Consider the following 13304-nt stretch of genomic DNA (forward strand, 5'->3'; position numbering starts at 1 on the left):
CATGCGTTTAGGTAAGCTATCCAGACCACTCACCCGGGCTTTGACACAAGTTTCTCTGCAAAGCCAAATAATTTTTATCCACGTGTTCCGAAACGCTGCAAACATTGGTTACGGTTGCGAGACGGGCAACTTAATCGGAGTAGAGTTCTCGCGACGAGCGCACGGAACTGCGATTAGTTACAAAAAGGGACATCATGGGCGATTGTACATCATTATCGGTGCTTGCTTTAGGAGCTTTGGTCGTCGCAAAACCCACGGGAATGAGTCAATCGCCCAGTCAATAGCACATAGAAGCAAAGCATGAGCAGCTGCTCATGCTTTGAAATGGAATGGCTAAATGTATGAGCCATGCTACTGTACCTTTTTTGCCTTCGGAATCTATGAGTCTATTCTCACGTGCGCATGTAAATCATCGTCACATGAGGCACGATATTATCCCCATACAGTCGCGCGGTAATCGCCATGGATTACGAGCTAGGCAGCCTCAAGAAAAACTCTTTTTTGGGGGAAAGCCGGCAGGCACTGCCGTACTGCGGAGGGAGGGGTACAGGGCCGACAGTAGAATCTGCTGTGATGTAAAGCAGGTGGGAAAAGTGGTTTCGTAGCACGAAGTGTGCAGCAGACGTTCGTGAAAGGGACATGGCAGCCTCCCTGATAGACGTGCAGAAGATCTTCCTGCGCAAGGTGGTCGGCACAAGCCTGCCACCGAGCACGCAACTTTTTGCGGAGACATCACAATTGCGCTATGTTATTTTCAGGCCAAGCAGGGTTTTGGATTGTGTAAGCGTTTGAGCAAGCGGGGTTGGACATTAGCGCGGGCAGTATTTGAGGACGTATAGGCTTACTTGGACTCCGATTAATTTTGAGGAATGAAACGAAAAGTATACTTTTGGGCGTAAAAGCTTCTCCGTACCCTCGAACCTCTGGGACACAACTTCAAGCAGCACGTACGCAGCAGCACGAACAATGCGGATGAGGCAAGAGCAATCGTTTGATGACGTGCTTCAGGAGTTTCGGCGGTAGTTGTTGGCGAAGTGGGAGTCGAGTGACGGTTGACAGAGATCCACGAGGACCCCCGCGCGGATCCTCCGTCCGGAAGTTAACCAGGGAGACGGTTGTCCAGGGAAACCTGGGGTAACGGCACGTGTCACTACCTGACTTGGATGGGCGCGGCATGTGACCCAACCTCACCCTTACTGATTCAGTTTCATTGGGACCTCAACATGTCTCATTTGCACGTCAGCCGGGGTGCAACCCCCGTGTTGAACGTAAGTGCCGTAAGGGCGCTGTGGAGGACGAGCGTCCCGTCTTAATGGAGTGTCGGGCGCATGAGCGTGTCATGGTCGCATGTTCCCCCCTTGAAGGATATCCGTTGTGGGGGAACACACGTTTGCCGCTGGCCAGCATTACGACAAGTACAACATGTACGGCCGTCAGATAGTACCCCTTGTTGACCGTTCACCAGGTTCCACAATCATTCTCACCCTTGCCGTCATGATCATCGACAAAACACGTGCGTACGGCAGACTCCTCACCCTCGCCGTCATGATCAGACTATGTAACTGCACGGCACATACCCAGGCAAAAAGCCTAGTTAAAACCCTAAGTCTAAACCGACGCAAACGACAACTGTGGGAGCACCATTGCAGTCTGCCAGAGACGTTGGAGAGCTAACCATCTTCGTTGAACCCTAGCTCACGGCCAATCAAGAAGACTAGAACCCGCCCCGTTCGACTCGGCGTACACTGCAGAGAGAGGATCCTTGCAGCACCACCTCCGGCATCAGCCGTCAGCGCAAGGAGTCACCCAGGCCTTATGGAAACATGGAGCGATATGAAAACCTCCCACAACACGGGCCCCGGCTAACCGCCTATGCCGTACAAGCATGCCATTCAGGACCAGGAAGGTGCTGCTGGCGGGGGCCCCCATTCGGTTCATACTATGGAAGTATGAACGGGGTTCGCCTGTATGCGTGTGTGTAAGGTGCAATCTGTATCGGTACAGATGGGCGACAAGGGGCGCCACGTGATGCTCGCACCCGCCTGGGTCGCCGAATAACGTTGTGCAGCAATAATGTGCGGCTGCGTGCTGTTTGAAGGTGTCCCATGAAAGCCGCCCACAGCACCGTAGCAGGTCGGGGGCCGAATGAAAGCTGATTTCGATCCGCCAAAGCCACCACCGTGATGGAGGGGAGCAGCGCCGAAGCCTCAAAAAGTCGCACTGGGGTCGTGTTTTGCCTCCCAGGCACATCCAGAACCACACGACAGGGCAAGGTGCTGCTTTTATTGCCCTCCGACAGCCTCCTACCTACCTACCTACCTACCTACCTACCTACCTACCTACCTACCTACCTACCTACCTACCTACCTACCTACATGCAGCGTCTTACGTTTGGACAGATGCTTTAGGGGGTCACCCACCTGGCTTTGTGGGGGGTTCTAGTTGAGGCGAGTGTAGGGGGGTTCACCCGATTCCATTGATAGGGGAGCAACGCGCAACGGAAAACTGACAGCTCATCCCCTACAAGGCTGTGCTCTGATATTCTCCACCTGTCTCTTCATCCCCCTGGCGAGCATAAAATCCACGACTGCTGGTTGCCGGTTGTTGGCTGCCTCCGCGTGTGTACTGGCTAGCCCTTGGATAAGGGTTATCTATAAGGGTTGTCTTATTGTCGTTATTACCTGATTATTTGGTTCACGCTTGTGACACTTGATACCCCGGATTTAGTGCGGTGCAGCAGCAAGTGTTTAAACCATGAGCTGACGTATTTATGATATGTCGTAATGTGACCTTATTACCTCCATCCAGGTGATGAACTCCTACATTAGTGCTTTTGCGCCGCTTTCCTCGAGGTTCCTCGATGTTCTGTGAGAAGTCATCAAGACGCGTCACGGTAATCGTTGACGTGAATGTCGAGCAATTATCAATAGCTGAGTAAAGTCGATGCATTATCCGAAGCTTCTGAAAATCGGCCCAAGTGGTAAATAATGTAGGACACCAGCGGATGCCGGGACCTGCAAGCGGGTGCCACAGCTTCAGTGTTTCCTTCTCACGGTGAAATAGGTTGAAGTCGTTTTACCATTGGAAACAAAAAAACTTATGTCGCCCTACAATGCAAGCATTCGTACGCGTCGCGGCACCTTCGACATTACGCATTCTTGACTGTATACGTGGGTCACGGCAAATGCAACACGTCATCATATAATTTTAGAGTCACAATGAGCATTTTAGGTTGTGAAAAACCGGGAAATTCAGGTAAAATGTGGAGGACTTCAGTGGCAGACAAAGGGGCATAACTTGAACGACATGACAAGTAGCAACATGTAAGTAAGTGCAAATGCAAAATTTGATGCATAATAAGTCTTAAACGCTTATTGCAAATGTTCAACGATTGCGTTCAGTGACGTTCCCGCACCAATCATAGGGTGTATTTCCAGTGCGGATTAACGTCGCGGATTAACCCTCTGTCCTCCATGAATACTTGCGCAAACGGCTAAGTTGTTGGAAAACTTACCTCGCCTTTTCGACCTTTGGTTCCCTTACGGAACGAAACTACCGTAGTGACAGGAAATGTTCGTGATTTTAATTTCGTGACGGCATCACGAAATTATGTCACATATAAATTACAAGCTGTTCCAGGCGATGGTCGTCACGAATATATGTGTGCTCCGAAGCCAAATCGTATAATGCCTTCAACACAGTAATTACTCGTCGAATTCCATTTTTCTGGCCATATATACATCCATAGTAATTGAACGGACATGGATCCAAGGGCCAAGCGGCCTAAGCAACAAAGCCTCCTTCAATGCGGACTCTTCACACTTGCTCGCGGCGCCCCAGCTACGGATAGAGCTGGTTTTGCCGCTCCTAAATAACCGTGCATGCATTGGCCAGCTTTTGCGTCAATCGGCGTTCTGAGTTGGACCCAGTAACGAATATTGCAGGCACCGTTGCTTCGGTTGCGTTGGCTTCTCACGAATTCAAAAGTTTCACCAATAATTTCGGGTCTAATTTTGAGGGTGTCTCGAACAATAAAATCACGAACATTTCCTGTCACTACGGTATATGGCAAGCTCATACCAAGGACTTCCGTGCCATAATCCCTGGCCACTGGAAATACACCCATACTGTAAACAAAACGAACCGCGTTGAGCCGAGAGTATCGGGAAAGGGTCGTTACGCGAACTTCGCACTCGACGCACACATTAAGCGCGTTCATAAGCAAACGCTGGCCGCCCAACGTCAAGATAGCCGACATGCTCCGGCGGTTGGAGTGCACAGTCAGAAGACCCAATGTGATGGTGTGCGCCTAGCCAGCCAGGTTTCGCCACCACTTCAGCACCACCCTGAGGGTCCCCAGGACCTCCAGGTCCCCCGAGGGCCCCCAAAGGCCCCCAGGGTCTGTGAGGAACCCCAGGGCCTGTGGGGAACCCCAGGGCCCAGAGCCCCAAGGGGCCCCAAGACTCCCAACACACCCAGGTCCCCAAGGTCCCCAAGGGGCCCCCGAGGAACCCCAGAGGCCGAGGGCACCAATGGCCCCAGTGCCCCTGAGGGCTCCAAGGACCCCAAGGGCCCCAAAGGGGCCAAAGGGTCCCAGTATCTCTAAGGCCCCAAGGGCCCCAGAGAAACCCTCTAAGGCCCCAAGGGCCCCCAAGGCCCCCTAGGGCACCCAGAGCCCCTACACCCCTGAGGGCCCCTCAGGGCCCCCAGAGCCCCATGGGCCCCAAGGCCTCCGAGGGCCCCTGAGAAACTCCATAGGCCCAAAGGGCTCCAAGGGCCCCAACGCCCCCAAAGGTCCCTGAGGGACTCCAGACACCCCAAGGCCCCAGGATCCCCAAGGGCACCCAAGGACCACCAGGGTTCCAAAGGGCCCCATAGGCCCCCAGGGCCCCTGAGTGCCTCTTGAGGTCCCCAGGGGGCCCAAGAATCCCAGGGACCCTAGGCTGCCAGGGGGCCCCAAGGGCCCTTGAGGGGCCCCAGGATCCCAGGACCCCCGAGGGCCCCTGAGGCTCCCGAGCCCACCAAGGACCACCAGGGCCCCCAAGGGCCCCCAGGGCTCTGGAGGGCCCCAACACCCTTAAGGCCCCCCAAGGATCCCCGAGGGACACAAGGGACCCCAGGGCTCCCAGGGTCCCCAAGGCCCCCTGAGGCCCCCAAGACCCCCATGGCCCCTGAGGACCCTCAAAGCCCCCCAGGCCCCCTGAGGGCCCCAGAGGCCTCCGAGGGCTGCCAGGGCCCCCCCGGCCCCCCAGGCCCCTGAGGACCACCAGAGCCCCCAAGGCTCCTGTGAACCATCAGGGCCCCCCCGAGGACCACAGGGCTCCCTTTGAGGGCTCCCAGAGCCCCTAAATCCCCCAAGGCCCCGAGGGCCCCGACGCTCCTGAGGCCCCCAAGATGAGGGCCCCGGGGACCAACAGGGCCCCCCCGGCCCCCAAGGGTCCCCAGGACCCCCCAAGGTCCCCAACCTCATACCTGTACAGGCTGTACTTCAATGCAAGAATCTTCAAACCTACAATCAGTTTGGTAGTTTTCTTGAGCCTGAGCTCTGTTCACCACTTTTCCAGATAACAGAGATGGCAGCTGTTGCAGCAGTATATGCATCTACCATACCTGCCAGTAGTGCATTCATCCCAGACTGTGGGCAGCCCAGCACCTATATGTGGCTGCTCATGGCCCCCGGGAGGGGCATGCCAGCCTTTGCAGTGGTGAAATGCCCGCACATGCCTGATGCGGGTGTGAAGTGTCAGTAGCCCTGTCACAGGACCGTAACTCTGGTCAGATGGTCCTGTCAGTCAGCTTTCCTGGCTAGGTTTTGGTGTTATAGGTGCTTCAATAGTCGCCCCTCCTGGCGCTACAGAGGCTTGTCTTCCTTTTCAGAGTGTATGTGTGCGTGTATGTGTATGCATGTGTGTCACCCTGGGTTATACCCCAACCTGACGACACCCAAAGCAGTGGAATGTCGCTCTCAGGGCTGCCACCAGGGATTCACGACATCTCTACATCACCTTTGGCAGGTTTGTGAAAGGAAGGACTTTAAACCTATTGGCAGGAAGAGATGATACCATTGGGCAGAACGCTTACTATCACTGCTTTCAGAAACCCTGATGCATGGACGGACACCCTCAGTCTGAAGCACCGAGTCTTAGCTCCATTAAGCAAGGTCTCGGTCTCATCTCCACTCCGCCTCATTCCGCCCACCGGGAACTAGCCCACAATCTGTGGCGCCAACCTGCGGCCGCTGGTTCCTTTATGGTGCATGACAGCACATGGCACCACACAGAGACACCGTGGACAGCTGCCATGAAGGCCGTGTGCACACCTGCGTGCCGTCTGCACAAACCAGGATAAAAAGTAATCCAATCATAAAAATCAGAAACACACTCTCACCGCTCGTGTCTTCGCCTCGTCCTATGATAACGTATGTGTGTCCATCGTTTGCCCACTGCTGCCTTTCGGTCAGGTGGGCCTGATGACCCCCCGTGGCCGATACCCACGGATACCCAGACTGGATGAGGCGGTCAACCTAGGGCTGGGCGGCCCTGTTCCGAGGATAATCGAAAAGGAACTGACCGCGACGACTGATGTGTACAGGGCTAAATCTACCTCCTAACAAGTGTTACCTCCCAACAACCGTTTCAACAGCACACAGCGGCGGAGAGCACGTGCACGACAGATGAAAAGCGAAATGGTAAAACGGCGCCGACAAGTGAAGGCTACCGCCTCGAGTATAAACCCCCGCAGAGCCTTCAGAGGAAGGAGGAGAGCCCTCCGCTACACACAACTCTATATATATACCGCACAGGAGGAAATCAATGGCCCAAGCATCCCCTTCGCAGAAGTACGGCAAGCTTGTTGCTCAACTGGGGCGAGGACATGTAGGAGAACCCTGGCCCTCCCGCTGACTCTGGGGGGGTCGGTGCTTCTGTGGGGGTGGGCTGGGATGGTGTGGGGGGAGCTCTGCGGAACGAACCTAGAGGACCCAGGTAGCACTGTCAGATAACCGCCGCCGCAGCAGCGGCACCGGGTATCCGTGGTCGCCGCCTGAGCCGCCCGGAGGTCCCGACAGGATACCTGTCTGCTGGGTCCCAGTCCCTGTGTTGAACTCCCCGTGGACCAACGTCGTGGTGCCACTGTCGCTCCAGGAGGAGGAGCGGCACAGCAGCAGGCCCCCTTCTCCGCCACCACGTCCCCCCTCTTCTCCACTGTCAAGGTCCTGCTCGTCCTCTGAGGAGGGTTCGCTGCGGGAGGGCTCTTTTTCCCGCCGGGGTATCGCCTGAGCCCCGCCTGGATGCCGGTAGGACTGCATAGCTCTGAGCATGAAAGGGAGGAGAGGAAAAGCAGTGGCGACGGTTCAGAATGCGTTCTCTCCTCAGTATTTGGACGCCAAATGTAGTAGTTGGGGACTAAGCAGGGTAGACGAGCCATTAGACGGGTATAGAGGTTTTGGTTTTGAGGAGAGAGCAGGTGAAGGGCCGGTTAATGGAGGACGAGCTATTACACAGTCGCAACTAACACAGTGTCCCTAGCAAGATGGCTTACACGGCGCTACGGGCCCACGCGGCTGCCGCTCCTTGGTCCTGTTTCCGCGCGCCGAATCCTGCGGTTAGCATCTTCCCCACGCGTTGCACGGCAGGAGCGTCGCCATGAAGGGCGGCCTATAAAGGTGAAGGAAGGGATTACTCATAATGGGTTCTACAGGACGTCTCTGAAGCTCAAGCGCAGAGCTTGCCTGGAGGTCTTCTAGAAGCCATCGTGCCTCACAGTCCGATACGACATTTCCAAGTGGCGTGCCACGCCTGGCAGGTATGGGGCATGGCAGTGTTACAGTCCAAGGTTTTGCGGGGATCCCTTAAAAGGGTGTCACCTGCGTCGTGCCGTCTTTGGCCGTCGAACTCGAACCCAAAACGGTCTCCCTAGCCTCCCCAGTATGCCACAAGCGGCCATAGCAGTTGCAACAAATATGATCAATATATTTCGTTGGTTAGAGCCAAAGACTGGAGCACTATCGACGGTCATTCTCTTTCATCGACAGCTGCAACAACGATGCGTAGCACTTTAATCAGTAATTCGATCTCGTCTTTGGTAAGTAGATTCATGTACATAATTCCGCGTAGCTGTGGCTTTTGGTATGCGTTGGAATCATTTTCGTACCTGTCCTCCTCTGGTTCCTTATTCAGTGGCAGCTTCAAAGTATTTCACAACCTTATCAAGTAACTTACAAATCATATAAAACTAGGTCCTAAAATAAAAACACCTGCAAAGCTGCTGCTAGTTCCCGACCCGCGGGACCTATGGACACCCGGCCAAGGGCTCGCTTCATCCTTGGCGGCTGCTGCAGCAACGGCGCAGCATCCAGCCTTCCCCTGAAGCAACAAGTCGTTAAGCTACCTAACAGCTTGTACGCCCGGCGAAACTGCCTGCGCGGCCGAGACCCTGCCGACTGCTTTCGGCAGCGGACTCGGATCCAGTCCTCGCAAAACGGCGGCCCTGCCCTGCCCGATCCGCGACAGCAACAAAATCATTTGGAACCAGGTGGATCCAGACCGGATCAGATCCTGGGATGCGTGATGAGCCCTGCGGAACGGTTGGTCCTGGAGTCAGACCCTTCATCGGCGCCTTTACCTCCGAAACCACTTCAGCAAAGCAATCCTATTATTGCTCTAGGCACGGGCAGATCAAACGAAGCAGAACCTGCAGCAGTGGAAGCGGCAGCAGCGACTTCGTTTGCTGCTGCTGCTGCTGGGGACGCGGACGCGGCAAAAGCGACGAACGCCGTAGCTGCAAAACACGCGACGCGAACAACAAGCGGCGGCGGGCCCTCCAAGCATCCAAGCAAACGCGGCAGACAGAAGCGACGGCAGCAACAGGGGCAGCAGCAACAACAACAACAACAACAACAACAGCTGCTCCGTCAACAGCAGCGGGCGGCTGCTCTGCAGCAGCAGCAGCAGCAGCACGACGACTACGACTACGACGCGGAGGAAGAGGAGGCAGTTTCCATACCACATGCAGCTCCCGTCAGCGGCGCCATCGTCCGTCAATCGCGGGGGGACGAAGGACAGGACAGCAGCAGCCCTGTCGCCGTCCTCGACGGAGAAGAACAGGAATCCAGGTCATACGACAGTACGGCAGTAACTGCCACAACTCCTACAAACCTGCCGTTTGACCATCCGAAGGTGGCGTCCACAATGATGCAGTCAGCGACTTCCCGTCCCGCCCTGTCGACCCCCGCCACTGACGGAACACTGACTGTCACCGGCTGCAGCAGCGAACCGGAGGACACTGGCAGTAACAGCGGTGTTGGGCTGGGTGTTGGCGGGTCCAGCTTCCCTGTCCATCCTCGTCACCACGACAGCCTGCCGCCCATGTCGTACGGGTCGTACAGCTCCCAGATACAAGCCGTTCTGGAAGCCGCGGCGGCGTCAGCGGCCCAGGCACTGGTCGCACAGCTCCGTCATGGTACAGCATGCAGTACATGCAGTACGGCAGCAAGCGAAGGCCAAGGGAAGGGTCAGTCCGAAGGGCCGCCTGGTCCGGAACTTGGTTCCGGAGTCGCACTTGAGGCGGGGGATCGAGGGCGGCAGCTCGCAGCGGCCGAACATCAGGACGCAGAGGAGGAGGAAGAGGTGGCGGCGGCGGAGGAGGAGGAGGAGGAGAAGCGAGCCGCACACGCCGCGGAGACGGAGGCGGAGAGAGACGTGGAGATGGAGACGGCGGCTGTGCGGATGGATGCCGAGGAGGAGGAGGAGGAGGAGGGAGTGGCGGCGGCGGCGGCGCGGCGACAAGGTAAGGAGGGTACGGCTCTCAGCGGCGGCGAGGGCAGCGGCTGCAGCAGTGGCGGGGAGCCGGTTCAGATTCTGGGACATGCAGCGGGACAGGAACTGGAAGCGCCAACTGTCGCGACCACTGAAGGTGGTGGCGGCGGCGCGGGCGCTGGCGACGGTGAAGATGGGACGGCGGCCGCCGTTTGGCTCGGAGCCGCCAATGTCGACAACAGATTTCCAGCGCCTGCTGCTGCCGCCGGCCCTTTCCCCGCCGCCGCCGGCCCCTCTCCCTCTGCCGCTGCCGTCAGCATCAGCACCGAAGAGCAGGCCAGTCCACCGTCACTCGATCTCGTAAGGGACCCTTTGGAGGAAGCTGTACGGCACCAGCAACAAGAGCAGGACCACCATTTTGAGCCCCAGCAAGGCCCTCATTCGCAGTACGAGCAGCCGCAGGCGACTGAGGCGGTGGTGGCCCGGCAGCCCGACTACTCCGCCGACGGCGCCGCATCGGCGCCGCTGGGCGAATTGGCGACGACCGACGCCGCCACCTGCCGAGCTGGGAAACAGCGGGACGTTGCCGACAGCAGCAGCGGCGACCACAACTTAACGAAGCCCGAAGCGGCGGTATCGGCCGCTCCGCCGACGGTGGCGGCGGCGGCAGGTCCTCTGTACGGGGCCAAGCTCCCCGGGCTAGGGCAGCCGACGGACCGGTCTGCAGAGCTTGAGCTGCAGCCGCCGCCGCCCCCGCCGCCGGAGCAGCGGCAGCAGCAGGAGGGGGGGAGGTTGATCCCTACGGCGGGGGGTGGGGGGGAAGAGAAGCGCAATGTGATGGCGGCTGATGGCCACAGCGGCAGTGGCGGCGATGCGGCCGTACCGGTAGCGCATCACACGGTCCCGCCGTCGCCGCCGCTGGCACCCCCGGATGCCGCTGAGGCGGTCAGTGACGAAGGGAAGAGGGAGTGGGGGGGAGGTCGGGCAGATGCCACGGCTCCGTCTTCCGCTGCGGCGGGGGGGCCGGCACCACCGCCGCCGTTACCGCGGCGGGCACAGAAGCCGAATGACGAGACGGCGGCCGTGGCCGCGGCGGCGCATCGCTCCGCTCCCGTCCCCGTACAGCTGGCGTACGGCGTGGTGAACTTCAGCGCCTGGGTTCTTTCAGCTGTGTTGCGGGCGATGGGCTGGGTGCTGACGGCGGCAGTCCGTACGGCATGGCGGCTGATAACGACGGTGACGGGTATAACACTGGCGATCCCTCGGGGTCTATTGACGGCGGTGGTGACGGCTGTACGGAAGCTGGGCGACGCCGCCGGATGGGCGGTGCTGCCGTACCATGAGGCTGCGGTTGGCGACGCCACCACGACACCAGTGCCATCGCTCGGCGGCGGCGCACTGCCCGCTGGCGGCGCCGCTGCCAAAGGTCTGGGCTCGGCTCTAGCCAACGCCGCCGGGGCGACGCCGACGTTGCCGGCGGCGGCGGCGGCGCTTGCGGGACAGACAGGGATGGCTGGCTTGCCGGGAGTGTACGGCGCCGGCGCCTTAGGCCCGGCTTACGGCCTTGCGACACCGGGCCTGCCGTACGGAGCTGCCGGCATGCCGCTGCCGTTAGCTAGCGGAGCTGGTGCGGGTGGTCTGGTGGGGGCCCCCCTGACAGCAGCTTCGGCGGCGGCGGCGATACCAGTGGCGGCGGCGGCCCAGGCGCCCGTCATGGGTGCTGGCCAGGTGCCGTACAATGGCGCAACGGCCGATAGCGCCGGTTCCAGTATGGGGTACGGCGTTCCTGCCGGCGGCGACGGCGGGTATTATAACAGCAGCGGCAACGGCAATGGCCGGGCCAGCGGCGGGGGCGGCGGTGGGGCCGGCGGCGGTAGCAGTAGCGGCGGCGGCGGCGGTGTGGGCGACAGGGTGGAGGTCCCTGATGAGATGACGGCGGCAGCTCCGGACGGGAGTGGCGCGCCAGGTGGGACGAGCTTGGGATCGGGATGGGACGAGCTGGACTCTCGTACTGTGAATTTTACGGCAGCAACATTTCCTTGCCATTGGTTAGTCACTGGATGAATTGCGGAATGAGTCCCTCTCTCTGTCTCTCTGCGCCCACCGTACTGTACGGCGTGTAGATGGGCGGTTTGGGTCGGGGTTGAGGAGGTACAGTCATCGACAGGTTTAGGGGGATGCGCGCCGCAGGAAGGCCAACAGTCATGTAGGGGAGCATGTACGGAAATCGTACGATAGGGGAGCAAAAACGCTGTGGTAGTGACGTAATAGCCACTACGACTACTCCCGAACTCCCACCGCAACGTCCTCCACCCGCCCGCTAAGGTTCCCCCCTTCCCTTCACGCGTTCGTGGTTCGTCTTTCCCGTCCCCCCCCCGTCACGACGGCAATTCATTTCTAATTTCCTTGCACACGATTCCCCTCCCCTCGACGCCTGCCGTACACATGACCCGGTGACGTCACCGAAGGTGTCATCGCCACGGCACTGGAGGCCCTAGTGTACGGCTGGGGACAACCCCACCACCCGGGTCTTGGGGGCGCGGCACAGCTTGTACGGGATCAGGTACATGCCGGGCGAATTCGTACGACAGGCGAACTACTGTCGTAAATGCCTCTACCGCCTCGGATTGCTCGACCGCTCGTTTGTTTCGTTTTGACTGTTCCTTCAAAACACCGAACTAAACACTGTAACTCTCATTAAGCAAACGTGCAGTAGCAGCAGTATAAGTAGTTGTAGTAGTAGTAGTAGTAGTAGTGGTTTCGAATATGAAATACCGTCTGTTTGGCTCACTTTTGTTGATGTGTTTGAAACATTGTGAGGGTCTTTTCTTTTGACAGGATCATCCGGCCAACCCCTCAAATCTCCCTTCTCAAGCCCTAGCTCCCCTCCCCCCTCTACCCACTCTCTCTACCAATCATATTGTAACATCGCTTTATCGTGACGCCAAACGTCACCGTCATCATCACCGTCATCATCACCGTCATCGCCATCAGGAGATTCTGACAGACGGGTGGGGGGAGGAGGCGGTGGAGGCGGCGGAAGCTGCGGGCGGTACGGCACTGGCGGGCGGCCTGGGTGCTGCGGCCCTTCCTGGAGCTGCTGGGTAGGGCAGAGCTGAGCCTACCGGGTTCATTTCGTTGAGGGGTGCGCCGCCGGGTGGCCGAGGCAAAGATAGAGGGGGCGGGAGGGGTTGTTAGGTGGACCAGGACCCCCCGCACTCAGCTCGTCCCGGGGTTCCAGAGCGGCTGGACATGCGGGGGGCTCGTAGGAGGGAATGGGCCGCGTGGACTTAGCCCTCCGTCCGCCGCCTGCCGCCCTGCCGCCCCAACACCCCCCGCCGGCTGTCCGGGGGGCCCCGGCACACACACACACACACACACACACACACACACACACACACACACACACACACGCATGCGATCCACAACCCCCCCGACCCGCATGGAACTGGAACCGGAACTGCAACCACGACGGATGTTCGCGCGCTTAAGCAGCAGTCTGTACGGCAGTCCGTACGGCATGGTGACTCCCGTGACTACGAGTCCCAG

The 13304-nt window shown here is 58.7% G+C and overlaps 2 protein-coding genes across 2 annotated transcripts in view; both read left to right on the forward strand.

Moving 5' to 3' along the window:
* Positions 1-4411: 4411 nt before the first annotated feature.
* On the forward strand, positions 4412-5164 carry VOLCADRAFT_48101 (uncharacterized protein; the record flags this gene model as incomplete). Its single annotated transcript, XM_002949632.1, has 2 exons — positions 4412-4596; positions 4951-5164. Coding segments are annotated over 2 exons (399 nt in total), but the record flags the coding sequence as incomplete, so codon positions are not given.
* Positions 5165-8291: 3127 nt separating this feature from the next.
* Positions 8292-13304, forward strand: part of VOLCADRAFT_90175 (uncharacterized protein) — a gene marked incomplete at both ends in the record, with an annotated part of 15178 nt that continues 10165 nt past the window's right edge. Inside the window, 4 exons of the mRNA XM_002949633.1 lie at positions 8292-8584; positions 9266-11721; positions 12224-12318; positions 12750-12859. Coding sequence (XP_002949679.1) covers positions 8292-8584; positions 9266-11721; positions 12224-12318; positions 12750-12859 — 2954 coding nt within the window. The remainder of the gene's footprint in view (positions 8585-9265; positions 11722-12223; positions 12319-12749; positions 12860-13304) is intronic.

Source organism: Volvox carteri, assembly GCF_000143455.1.
Source record: "Volvox carteri f. nagariensis unplaced genomic scaffold VOLCAscaffold_15, whole genome shotgun sequence".
In the NCBI taxonomy this organism is placed as follows: Eukaryota; Viridiplantae; Chlorophyta; class Chlorophyceae; order Chlamydomonadales; family Volvocaceae; genus Volvox; species Volvox carteri.